Source organism: Polyodon spathula, chromosome 5, assembly GCF_017654505.1.
Source record: "Polyodon spathula isolate WHYD16114869_AA chromosome 5, ASM1765450v1, whole genome shotgun sequence".
In the NCBI taxonomy this organism is placed as follows: domain Eukaryota; kingdom Metazoa; phylum Chordata; class Actinopteri; order Acipenseriformes; family Polyodontidae; genus Polyodon; species Polyodon spathula.
In genome coordinates, this window is record NC_054538.1 from 65,424,646 (window position 1) to 65,438,772 (window position 14,127).

The window sequence follows — 14,127 nt, forward strand, 5'->3', positions numbered from 1 at the left end:
TAAAGCCATACAAAGTATAATGTGTTCATTGAAAACAGTTAGCAGTCCCATTATAAATTTTTTGGGGGAGGGGTGGGGGGGGGTTACACAATGCAGTGTAGCTCTGCAGTTAGAAATAATTAAAACCTCAGAGTGGGGCATGGGACGAGATGCAACACCATATAAATACTGTAAATTAGCAATTCGCTATTAAAGCAGGCAGCATCCATTGTAACAGCCTGTTCATTGCTGCGTATGAGATGTTGCCCTTTCTGAGCTCATAATGAATGCTTGAGCTCTTTGCCCCTTGTTGTGAAATTGCAGTGGTTCTATGTATTGAAATAGCACTAGTGAAGTTAATTGTTGTGAGCATTTGTTGGCCCAATTTTGTTTTCTTATTAATTTAGCTAAATAAAACACTTATGGGGGACTAATGTATTCAGTGAGCGTACGTGAAGAGAGAGGAATGCTCCTCTGTACCATCGCCTGTCTATTCAGTTGGAATGGAAAACAGCACAGCTGACTTGACAACACTCCAGCCCGGATTAATAGCTCTATGCTAATGGCTGACAAATTAAATAAGGCATTCAGTCTGGTTTTCCATCGACAGGCAACTGATTTAGAGGTTCTTCCTGATAAATGTATGTGTCCCAGGAGGCACTGTGACTCAGGTGGTGCTTCTGTTAAAAAAAAAAACAAATCAAAGAGAAAGAAACGACATTATTTTTCAAAACCTAACTAAGTGGTATTAATATTTTTTTATAGAAAATTTGACCTTTGACTATTTGGAATCAAAAATAGAATAGAAAATATATATGTACCTTTTTACGGTTAACAGCCATGTGGTTCTAAAGCCTTTTCCTACATCAGTAATCATTACAACTATATTCAAAGGGCCTCCAGCAATATAGCTGAAAAGGAACACCTGTTCATCCCTGTTCTAAACCCATATGAATTGAGACTAAAGTATTTGTTTAACCCTAAAGTGACTCTACTGTGTTATAAAACGTTTTTGTTTAACAACTAGGGGGTCATGTAAGGATACACGCAAAGTGATAGCCGTAAATTGGGTTTATCTGCCGTAAAGTCTGATTTTAACGGCCGCTAAAAATGCGGCGTATGTAAAGAATGGTGTTCACCTGGCGTTCTGCACCTGCTATCAAATTTGCACTTTGCCATCAATAATCCGTTCAAATTAGGTAGTTGATAATTCTGCTTTCAAGCTGGTTTTCGTAATTTAAGTCCTGCAGCAAGACGCACTGTATTTGAAGGATTTTAATGTTTTTCTTTTAGTGGAAACCAGAACAACCCTCACTTTTGATTTTTTTTGTTTTCTATTTATTTATTTATTTTTGAATGAGATGGCAAATAATGCTTTGGACAACAAAGGCCCTCAACTCATTTTTTTACATTGACATTTCAAAATGATTATTAAAAAATATCAAACATTCCCTTTATCACCTTTATACTGCTGAGTATAGTTGTAAAAAGAAAGAAAAGAATTGTGAGTATGGAACCAACTCCCCAGTAATGTTGTTGAAGCCGACACGCTGCGATCCTTCAAGAAGCTGCTTGATGAGATTCTGGGATCAATAAGCTACTAACAAGGAAATGAGCAAGATGGGCCGAAAGGCTTCCTCTCGTTTGTAAACTTTCTTATGTTCTATGTTCTAAGCTAGAGTAGCTCATACATTACCTTGTCTGCATAAAGGTGTTCATATATTATTCCTGTTTAATGAAGCACACTTCTTTCACTTGAGAAATAGTTTTTTAATCTAGTCAACCAAAAAAACCTTGAATAATTTGTATGGTGCAAAGGTGTGAATAATGCTACACATATTTATTTTTGAAATGAATAGACATACGAATGGTGAACTCTGACCTAAGACAGAAGGGTTTTCAAGATTTTGTTTTGTTTTTTCACAGAATTTTCTTTTTCTTTGCTAGTCACTTTTACTCCATTGGGGTTAATTCTGGGTAATTTACATTGTGGGTCATTGTAATTGAGTCCTGTGGAATAAGCAGTACCTTACATGGAAGTGAATAAAAATTGCAAAAAATGGGGAGGATCATAAAATGGATTAGATCATGGCTATGGCTACATTATCTGGGCATGAGGTAATAATGTTATAGCCAAAATATAACTTTAAAAAGTGACATGATTTGTCCATGTGTACATGTTGTTCCTCTCTATTCTGCTTTTGATGGAGTTTGTTGCTTTCTGTGCCTAGTGCTGTCAAGTCCTGTTTGCATTTGGACTGTGAGCCCAGCAATGTGGGCCTCGAGATCGTCTGTTAGATATTAAATTACAGTTTGTTCAGTCACTGTCTCATGCTTGATTATGAGGGTCAGAAATCCTTATCGTGGTTAGTAATCTTGGTACCTTATGTCTACACTAATTCAGTAATGGTGCTGCATTGTAACTCCTTGCAAGCCAGTTTACAATCATTGGTTACCAGTTTGTATCGGATTTGATTTAAGATTCTTCTCCCAAACATTACAAGGCCTGGCCTGTAGCCATCTTACTTGAAGTATTTGTTGCTGCCCTATGCCTGTGGTCTTTATTCCTGAATATTTAGGTTTATTACATGCACTAAAGACTAATTTCTTTGATCTTTCCTTTTTTTGTATTAGTGCTTTAGCTCTATTGTTTGAAGTTTTGACTATGTAGATTGGTCTGTTATTAATGCTAATGCTGATACAGTGCCCTGTGATCATTTTGTTTTGAAGGTGCTTTTTAAAGATTTTGTTATTGTTGTAATACATCACCATTTGGTGTATTGCACTAAGTAATGTAAACATCCAATTAGAATCAGGTGATGTAAACAATAACAGCTTAAAGGGGAAGAGATTTTTATTTCTGCAAAAAGGATTATTTTTTTTGGTTCTGATCTGTTACATAAAATTAGGTAGTCTGACCAGACATCCAAGGAGCCATTTGGCTAGCACTAGCCATAGGTTTATTGCGTTCAAGCGCTTAACAAAATGTAACTCATTCCAGAACTGAGACTCATTACTAGGCTTTGGGAAAAGGAGACTGCTTCTATTAGGGGTTTTTACAAAGTACCCTGCTGTAGAAGCTCACCAGGGTACTGGCAAGGCAATAAAAACATGAAGGAGACACAAATGAAAAATAAATCCAGATGTTAAACTGTGTATATGTTGTAGCGTACCTCAGTTCCCGTAGGCAGGCGCCTCACACAGGGCGAGGGAATCCACACACAGGAGGGCGGGCGCGAACCCGGGACCTCTCGTACTGAAGCATAGCTCCGATACCACTGCACAAAAGAGGTGGATCGCTTGCAAGGAGCATATATCGGGGCTTATGTCTTTGTGTGTGATTACATCACCTATCAGCCCTGCTGCTGCCTTCCCATGTGCACACTACACTCTCCCCTGCCAGCCTCAAGTCCGCCCCGGACTTGCTCACCAGGCTACAGTCTGACGAGTGCGTGTCGGGGCACCTGCATCCCACCACTAACACCAATGTAGTTAACCTCAGTTCTCAAAGGCAGACGCATCACACAGGGCGAGGCAATCCACACACAGGCGGAGGGCGGGCATGAACCCAGGACCTCTCACACTAATGCATAGGGCCCCGATACCGCTGTACAAAAGAGTCGGCTCCTTTGCAAGGAGTGTATATCGGGCTCATGTCTTTGTGTGTGATTACGTCACCTACCAGCCCTGCTGCTGCCTTCCCCCATGCATGCTACACTATAGATGCGGTACCTGGTGTTAAGGACATTTGCATTAAGTGTGAAGCACAGTCTGTTACGTTACTCAGTTTTGTTTACATTTTATATACTAGGCACTTTTTACAATGCTTTTTCATGAGTTATTTAAAGATGATTTTAAGTATGTTTTGACTAGTTAAATAAAGTTTGATTTTCATGACATTTTCCTGTATTGTATATCGCATGTTGCACAGCAAGCCAATGTGACAGATGAGTCTTAATCATGTTTTCAGTAAATGGATAAATGTACAGTACAATGTTAAGGGAGAAGTTTAGCTGATCATGTTTTAAGCATTACATACTTATTCAGATTAATTACACTATAACTGCAGTTAAAGCCGATCTCTCTTCTGAACGTGAGTACTTTCAGCTGGGCTGTGCTAGTGATGGTTTTCTTCTTGTTTTGTGTCTGCAAGTTTGCAATGTTGGAGTAAGGGAAAATGCATTTGGCAATCATATGTTTTTTTTGGTCCTCCAGGTGTAAAACCCCAGTTTTGACTAAGTCCTTTATCTCCATTGTCCTTGCTCAAGGTTTGCATATATATTTAGAAGAAGTGTGTATTCGAAATGTCTGTGTCAGTGCTCATTTGAAAAGCAAGTGGTTGGTTGAAATTGAGTTATTGTGCTAGATATCAGTTAAGTTACCCAGAAACACCACAGTTTCCTGTCGGCATTTTTGCAGACATGCGGAGGAACTGATGAAGAAAACATGTAAGTCAGATACCTGTTAATTATTAGCAACCTTTCTAAACATTTGTTATCCAATCTCATTTGTATTTGTCACTTCCAAGGCACCTGAACTGTACAAGTGACTTTAGAAAACATATACCCTTTGGTTATCGTATGATTGTCAGCCAGTCAGTACAGGTATCTGTCACAGATGTAACAAAAAGAAGCCATGACTCGAGTATGACTTGCTTGAAATAATTTGTAATTGTGTACCTTACAAATTTCAATAGGCATAAACTAAATATATATTTTAAAGGTACATTAAAATATATTGTATTTATTAATTTTTTTTGTTTAGTTTTGTTTTTTAAGTCTGGTACTATATGCGTCTGTGAAAACATTGCAACGGACTGAACTGTTTTTGCAACTCTATTACGATCAGGCAAAGCCATTGATTTCCTGGCACTGTAACAGGAAATGGGGGGTAGGGTACAATACAATGTTCTTGTCTATATGGTGCAGATAAGAAAGAAAAAAACAATATTATGATTTTCGGGTATACTGGAGTTTGGTGTGTTCTGTCCACTGGGAGGAAATGTTTTGGATTGTTTTGGTTGCTATGCAGTTGATGTGCCTGTAATATGGGAGCAAAGCCAAAATAATACTTCTGAGTACACAGTAGATGCAACCAGTACTTAAAGCAGTTGATCATAATGTTTTTAAATTAGTGTGGCATTAATAATTATCAATAATAATAATTACAATGAAACTTGTGGTTGTGAAGGCATTGCTTCGGAATGTAACATATTTAAAAAGCTAATTTAATACCAATTTTAAGTGAATTAACACAGTTAATGCTATTCAGACAGTGGCCAAGCCTTAGAGAAGTTGGGGTGCTGTGCAGAGCCAGTGTATTGTGCTGAAGAGCTCTGGTTGTCTAGAGGCAGATATATGTGGCTTGGTAATGTACAACAATATGTGGCTTAATATGTATATATATATATATATATATATATATATATATATATATATAGATATATATATATATCTATATAATACACAGTACACACACAAACCACACCATACACAAAAGTAACTTATACTCCACATCGATGATATGACGTAGCTACTATGCAGTCTTTTTTTAAAAATAATACAATTTTAATAAAAAAAAAAAAACTTAGTCCAAAACATCCTCTATAATACTATTATTAAAAAAAAAAACTTAGTCCAAAACATCCTCTATATTACTAGTATTTCTAACAAGAATGCTGTTAATAAGCATTCTGTAATAAAAAATAAAAAAAATAGCAGTTTGCTTTTCATAATAGGACATACTATCTAACTTGTAGTATCATTTTATGCTCAATAGAATGTTTTGCATTAGTGTGTTAACATTATATCTCAGAATTATATCTCAGATTTGTTAAGTGCCATGCTCTCTGCTAAGTTCATGAACACTGAAACATCTCTTAAAGAAGAAATAGGGATGGGGGGCATGGCAACACTTTCTTGTGGATTATTTTAACATACAATTTGGAATTGCTGTATGTCCACTACTGTACTTTTTTGTGTTCTGGATACTTTAAAAAATGTTGGTGGCTTGTGGCAGTTAAACTGCTTTAATACAAATGTTTTTAATGTATTAAAAGCAAACAAAATAATTTGGTTATACCTCAATAAAATGGTAATTAGAAGGAGAATGTTGTTATTGTTTAAAATTATTTTCTGTCAGGAATACATTTGCATAGACAATTGGACAAAGGCTTGATTTCTGATTAATTGAGTAAACATTTACAATTGGACACGGATAGTGTATTACACAGGCTTAATAACCCAACAAGCATTTTGCCAGCTGGAAGACATGCCGTTCCATATCGTCTCAGACAGCAAATTTCATTAACGCGACGGTAGATGTTTGATTTTATGCCAGATTATTTTGATGTGGTATGTTCTCCATATTGTCACTGTGGCATTTTGATGGTATGATTATGTAACCCTTTCAACTAAGGATACCCAAAAATGTCCTTGCTGATATTCATAAACAAACATTCTGGCATAATGGATAGTCTGCACTTAAGAGGACTAAGAGAAGCCTTTATTTATTTATTTATGTGTTTATTTATACATAGTTTATACTCTGCAATGCTGTTAGGATGCTAAAAATGTAATAAAAAAAAAAAGCATCTGGAACTGGTCAAATGGCTGGTTTCACAAACCTGGACTAGTACTTATACTAGACTCTCTCCCTTTACTTATCTAACTAAAAATACAAAACCTTCTTAAAAACCAAAAACTGCCATTAAAGGATATCCTTCACTCTGCTGATGACAGTAATGGCTACTATTGTTTGCTGTTGTAGTGTGATTGCGATACTGCCTTCAAGACCATTGCTTCATTTTACAAGTCAAATTGAGAGAGAGAGAGAGAAAGAGAGAGAGCGCACGCAAACAAATGCTCCAGTGTTTATTTCAAGCTCGCCGTGATAGTTTTTACTTGGATGAGGATTTGGTTTTATTATTGATATTCTGTGATTTTTTTGTTTAATCCTTTTATTTTGACTCTGTGAGCTGTATTTTTTGTTTGCGTTTTCTCTGAAGAATGAAACTTTTTGAAATCCTCAGTTTTGAGTCTCCATCTACCTTCTGATGACCTTAGGCACCCGGCTATCCTGTCACAAGTAGCTACAGAGATTTTATTTTTTCTAACTAGCTCACCTCAGAGAATGAAGGGTGCGTGTAAGCCAATGCAATGCCATCACACATTAACCAACTTTACACAGTGAACCGGCTGTTTGAGACATCCCTGGGATAGGATACAACAAGTGTTATTTGACTATGAGAAGACTTAAGAAACAGTAACACTGAAATGACAGGATATTCAAGTAGTCTTCTGTATATTATCAACCTCCAGGATTCAAAAGGAAATAAAAAAATTTTTGCATGATAACCACATATACAGATCAATATTGTACAGTCAGGCAAAAGGAGCACTATAGAAATTAGAAACCATAACATGAAAAAATGCTATATTTGTTTTGTAGTTCCATCATAGACTAATAAAAATGGAAATACAATAACCTGGAAAATGTTCTTATGGTCTATTCAATAATGTAGGAGAAGAATTAATCAGTCAGGGAGCAGGGTTCCATTGAGAAGAGTAATTATGTCCTTTATCCTAGTCTAAACCAATGTTTTCCCCGAAATCACTTACCAAATTGTGGGCTTCAATAAAAAGGACTAGACAGAAATCATCAACAACCCAATATGGCAAGGGCATTTACAGACCTGAGGAACAGTGGCAATGCCCAAGGTTTCATGTTCTATGGGTTTAAAACACTATCCTAATATGTTAGTCAACAAAAAAACACCTTAAATAGTTTTAATTCAATTACTATGTTTACCCTTCCTCAGAACTAGGATGGGATTCACTGTCTGCATTACTTCTCTGTTTATGGCAGAATTCAATCAAACTACTGCAGTATATAAGTGTTTTAAGGCCTAACGAATGTTAACATGATTTTTGACACTTTTGGTAATGCAGTCTTTCTGCTGTTTATCTGGAAGTTCAATTGAGGAAGTGCCATGAGGAAGGGAAATAAGACAGGTCAAAAAGTGCAGTTGTATTTTTTTTTAATTTTATTTAATCTACCCTAAAGTGAAGTCCAAAAAGTGATCCTTGTCTCAGCTGGTGATATTTAAATCTGGTCCTCCATATTCACATTGGATTGGGATATGCTAGCATTTTGGGTTTGTTCCTGAAAAAAGCAAGGTACTGTGTCTTGCAAAAACAAGGACAGGGTAATAGGGGTCAGCTTCCTGTGAATGTGGAGAGCCATGCGGCAGTTATAATGACACTGACAAGCCTCTGAAGTCATAGTTCAGGCTGTGCTCAAACAGCTGGTCTGGGGCACTAATAAATCTAATGATTTAAAACTGTCAGTGATTGATGTTAATTGCCTACCGCTTTAGATTCACATTAATGACTTATGCCAGCATTATAGTTCAGCTGTATTTTTTGATTGTGCTAGCCTGTCCCGACCATATGTATAAACACTCATTAGAAGCACACAGCCAATACACTGAACGAAGCTGAACGGTGTCCCAGTGAAAACACAGCCACAGGAAGACTGTAAAACAGGAAACTTAATGACAAAGGTCTCGGAACAATGAAGAAAACAGTCCTTGCTGTTTCCTTGCTGGTGTCACTTTAACTGCTGTGGATGTTAATTAACCATTGCTGTGTCTTTCAATACTAATGTATTAATCTGAATTACATCAAAGCTCCCCCCCTCCCTCTTAGCTACTGAATATCCATTAGCATGGCTAGCCTACCCTATTACACTACTCTACACATATTTTTAATCTGCCTTGACACTTCCATGTTTCAGTTCTCTAAAATTGGTTAAGACATTTACATGTAATAAGGGGGTGTATATATATGTAGTTCTGCAATTAGTGTTTTTTCTCGCTACTGTAATAGACAGGAAGGACATATTTGTGGAGAGAACTTTACTGATCAGTATACATGCATGCATGTCTTCCTGCTTTCGTTTTGCACCAGAAACTAATATTCACTTTGATTACTCAAGCAATATTTGCAATGGTTAGAGTGCACCAGCTCAGCAATTAGTGCATTAAACCCAAATTAAATCCATACAGTATGTATCCAAAAACAAAACCATTAACTCCAAATTACAAGTCAGAAACCATGACTTTGAATAAAAATGTTAGTTTTTTTATCAGTTAACTGGCAACTGTTTTTTTGTTTGTGTTACAGGGTATTCATTTTGAAATTGATTTTAAAAACAGCACTTTGATTTTTAAATCATTATCATTTACAATTTACTTGTTACAGAAATGATTTAAAATAGAGTTTCTCTTCAGCTAATATTGGAGCATTTTTCTTTGGTTAAGTCAGAAAGCGTTCGATACATTCTTCAGCTAACAGCTGCATCAATATGAAATCACTGTCCCCCAGCTAACTGCTTGGCAATTTGAAACACTGCTTTTATGAACAAAAGGTTTGTTCATTTATGTCTGAACATGCTTTTATAAAACAATGTCTTTGAATTTCATCTGGGCTATTAAGTGCATCCATCCAATGAAACAACAGTGTTGCTGGGAAGCTAGCTTATTGCTAGTTGTATACCATTAACATTATGTTATACTGTACCTCTCTTAAAATGTTACTGTGCACTTGCACTTGTTTCAAATAAGGGTACTTAGTGTCCCACAATATTCCTAAATGCTATTTAACAACATGGCACCTTCTGTGTTTTCCCCATCAACTTTTTTTTTTAATGGTACCTTTTTTTTTCATTTTGACCTCAATTAAACAATTGCTTGCAGACTGTGCACTCCTTCTCTACATCAACCCACTAAAATATTCAGAAAATAAGAACTTGGATAATTTTGGTTTTTGAGTATGTATACATTCTGTTACAGTATTTTGAACTTGGAAAACAAAACTGTGAGTTAAACTAAAAATTAAAATAATTTTAAAAAATCAACAAGCTGGAATAATTGATAGAAGAATGCTAAGTGTTGCTCGGATAAGCTGAAAAAGGAGAACTGTTATTGGGTACTGTGTGTTGCTGCCGCCAGCATTTCCTACTGCACCACCACCAAAGGAAACAGAGAAGTGTCAGTAATCTGAGTCCCAAAGCACACATTTCTTTTGGAATAAGAACCCATTGTGTAAACAGGGGAGCGTTACTGTTTGCAATGCCTGAATTATCAGCTGAGCCAAGCTCTTTGCTTTCTTTTTTTATTTTTATCATTTTGTTTAAATCTGGAGGGTATACAAAAAATAAATATTACTGCTATTTGTATTTGATATGAAGAAAATATGTCAAATTTCCGCCAGCATTCTTGCTACACACTCTGAGCTAAACAGACATGCTCTTACTGCAACCTGTACAAGCAGGAAATGATGGCTGTCATCTGCAAGATTCTCGGTAGTTAAAGAAAGAAACCACTGCTGAGATGATCACCTTCACAATTATCCAAATCTCATGTGGCTCTATACCTTGAATGTGTCTTAAACTATACAAAGGAGCTCTGAAACAAAAGCAAAACAGCTGATGGTGTGTGTTTAAAGAGTATTAGCCAGTTTATTAATAAACAGTGACAAGAAGAAAGTAATCAGAAAACAAGCAGTTTAATTAGTTAGAATGGTGCATGTAAACAACAACATGCAAGCCTGTGTTCTCTGTGGCCTTGGCTCACTTTCTCTTGCATCCACTTTTAACTTTAGGTTTGTTACAGGTTTGTTATATTACTATATGTATTTATATAAATATAATAGTATGATGAACAGATGGAAATAATTTATGAATGGACAACATCGGTGGACAAACTTGGGGAGTTGTGTTTTTTCTCATTTGGCGTTGGCTTATGCTTTGGGTATTATTATACTGTAAGTACCGTAATGTATTGTATTTAATGCAAAGCTTTGGGGATGAATGGTGTTTTAATATTGGATATCAGATTTAATGCTTTACAGCCAATGCTTAATTAATGTTTTATTACCAAACGAACATGGGACTATTGCATAGCGTTTGTAACGCAACATAGGGAACACATGTGTTTTGCATGGACACCAACACAGTTGCAGCATTGCTGATTATGAACAAAACCCGCACACTGAAATCGGACACCGAGCAAGTTGGAATCTGTTTGAGTGAATTGTTTTCTTGTTTGCTGTTGGCTGGGTCACAGTGGTGGTTTTCTACGAGAGCTACTGCTGAAGTGTGAGCTTGGAGCAGTGGGAGGAGACTGGTCTGCAATTGAATTTCCAGTGCGACTGTAAGGGCTCAGATTGTGAGATCACATCCTAGAGTTACTGTAGCCAGCTTGTCGAATTCGTTGTATTGTACTCAGATTTCTGACTGGTTTGTAGCTGACTAATCTTTTTTTTTTTTAAACTTTTTTTAAAATTCCGCTGTACTCTCGCGATCCACGAACTAGACACTGTAATATGGGCTTTACATAGGAGTTTTCCCCTTTTGGGGCTTAACATTTGCGATCTTGTGTTGACAATACATATTGGAATAATAATTATCGTTATAGAGACAACTTTACAAGGAAAGAATCAAACTGCAATGTGGGGGAAACTGGTTTCGGGCTACGGAGATGGGTTTAATAATAACTATAAAGCAGGTAGGTGCAATCTCTCAGAGTGACTTGTAGTTTTATGTTGTTTTATGGTTAATACGAGTAATGTAAGATGCTTCTGTGTTTCAACTGTACAGCGTATTTGTTTCAGCCAATACAGTAGCTTATTACAAGTTTTTCATTTAATATCAGACCACGTTGTTAGTGTTTTGAGTCACATAAATCATTGGTATTAAGTTGGTACCGAATACGAATAGTAGTACTGTGTTTTTTTTCATAAAAATTGAATTATGAATTTCCAAATGGATCTATATTGTTAAGCATTTAGTTCTGTTAAAACAACGTGGCCTGCTGCGGCAGACTGCAGGAGCTAAGTTTTAAGATGCAGTGTTTTCCCCGAGCACGTATTTCAGATGTGTGTGTGTGTGTGTGTGTATGTATATTAAAAGGTTATATAAATACATGTCTGCTCAAACAAAATCCATAACATGTTTTTAATACAGTACTGTTAGATTTTCCCAGTAGAAATGATCTGCTTATTTGTAACAGCTTGGCTTGGCTTCAGCAGTCCCACAGCGCGTGCTCTTTGTCTTGCATACCGCTCGTCTGTCAAAAGAGATTTCTGACAAGCCTACTTATCGGCGAATTTACTTTTGATTCTATTTTCTGCGTGACCTCTGATTTTATTTCAGTGTTCCTATTTCATGTGTCACCGGCCGGACTATTAATTCTAAGAAATTTGCCATGGGTTTTAAATTAGCATACTATATACCTCATGTGCTAGATCATTTGTAGAAGTTTGTATATTTTCTTGCCAGCTAGTAGTAAACAGTACAATCTGTAGTATGCGGGAATACATGTTTCGTATGGCACGACAAACTGTCATCTAGAGATATCGCAAATGGCATTTTAAGATATTTAAGACATCTCTAAATCATTCCCAGATATTCGGAATATTTGAAGATAATATGTAAATAAATATGTAAATATACCTCTAAATCATTTTAAGAGATCTAAAATACATTTAGAGATAGCTGAATTATTTCCAGATATGTTTAAATGGAGCTAAATAAGGCATCTAAAATGCATTTTCAGATATCTTTTAAATAATTTTAAGATATCTCAAAATGTTTTTGAGTTATCTTTAAATACTTTCAGATATCTGAAATTCAATTTAAGGTACATTGAAGTGACCTGATCATTTCTCTGTCGCTCCCCTGGTCCTCCTACTCACTTCCTTGATGACCTTGATTTTTTCTTTTCCTATATCTCTACTCCTACTCCTGTCCTTTTAGGTGACTTTAATTTTAAACACTGTATCTCCTCATTCTTCTGTTTTTTTCTCACCTCAATTATTTTTCTTTTCAACTCTCCCCTTCACCTTCTACTCATATTGCTGGTCACCAACTGGACCTGTTTTCTCCCACCCCCTACTGTTACCACTTTATTCTCGTCTGATCACTTTTTCATCTCCTTTTTACTTCTTCAGCTTATTGAGAATTCTGCTGCTCCTCTGGTATTCTTCCAACCCCACTACTCTCACACTACCCCTCTGCTTCATACTCTCCACTAGCTACCTATCTCTGCTCCCATCCAATTTAAGACCCGTGCCTATTGCGCTGTCCATGATACTGCCCCTTCCTGTCTCCAGTCCCTCGTGTCTCCTTATATTCCTTCTTCGCCCTCTCAGCTCATCCTGTGCTGGCCATTATGCCTTCTTTTCACTCTCCTTCCTCCCGTGCTCGCTCCTTCTCTTCCCTTGACCCACTGTGGTGGAACCAGCTACCGGTTACCCTCAGGACTGTTCAGTCTTTCACTGTTTTCCACTGTCTTCTCTTCCACCTTTATTTATTAACTCCTATTTATATATCTTTTTTGTATTTTCCTTTATTTATATTTGATTTGTATTTTTATTGCATGTAACTTATACTTTTATATTTTGTTTAATTTCTGTAAGTTGCATCTGGTAAAATAAGTTATTATTTTTATTATTATTATTAATAATAATAATAATAATAATATGCTAATCATTTAGAGACATCTCTAAATAATTTAGAGATGTATCTAAATATCTCCCTGTGCATTTAGAGATATCTCTAAATGGACTGTAAGTCCATTCAGAACTAAAGCTCCTTTCACACTGGCATGATCTACCCGGGTCAGAACCTACCAGGTCAGGACCCGGTGTCATGTGGGTCGGCTATGCGATTTCACACTGCTTTTGATAAAGCAGGGTTGACCTGGATGACAGACGCAAGTAAGCAATACCAGTATCAATGCCCCGAAAGCAGCTTGTTACGGACGCTGCCATCCAGACTTCTCTGGATTGAACCGTCGGCCCAAATGTTGATTAGAGGAAATGTTTCTACATCATTGCTGCAATCTGGCTCATGGTGTGTCTCAAGCAACAAAAATATGGCAAAACAGAAATGTTCCTTGCAAAAGTGAAACCTTCACACAGCCGTTGCTGTTTGTTATTGCTTTGGCTCACAAATGGCCATCAAGCATTTTGTCTCATTCAACCTGGGTCAAAGCGTGTAGACCCACATCCTAAGGTGGGTCGCTGGGACCTGAGTTAACCTAGGTATGAACCAGGTAAGTGGTTTCACAGTAGGTGGGATTGG

At 36.7% G+C, this 14,127-nt stretch overlaps 1 protein-coding gene across 3 annotated transcripts in view; it reads left to right on the forward strand.

Moving 5' to 3' along the window:
- Nucleotides 1-4,388: 4,388 nt before the first annotated feature.
- Nucleotides 4,389-14,127, forward strand: part of LOC121316171 (centrosomal protein of 85 kDa-like) — a 60,082-nt gene continuing 50,343 nt past the window's right edge. The window contains exon 1 of one of the 3 annotated variants that reach the window (XM_041251037.1): nucleotides 4,389-4,427. In XM_041251037.1, coding sequence (XP_041106971.1) covers nucleotides 4,415-4,427 — 13 coding nt within the window. In that variant the 5' untranslated portion in view covers nucleotides 4,389-4,414. Of the gene's footprint in view, nucleotides 4,428-11,122; nucleotides 11,549-14,127 lie in introns of those variants that run through there. The other 2 variants (XM_041251036.1, XM_041251035.1) reach the window with 2 other exon arrangements.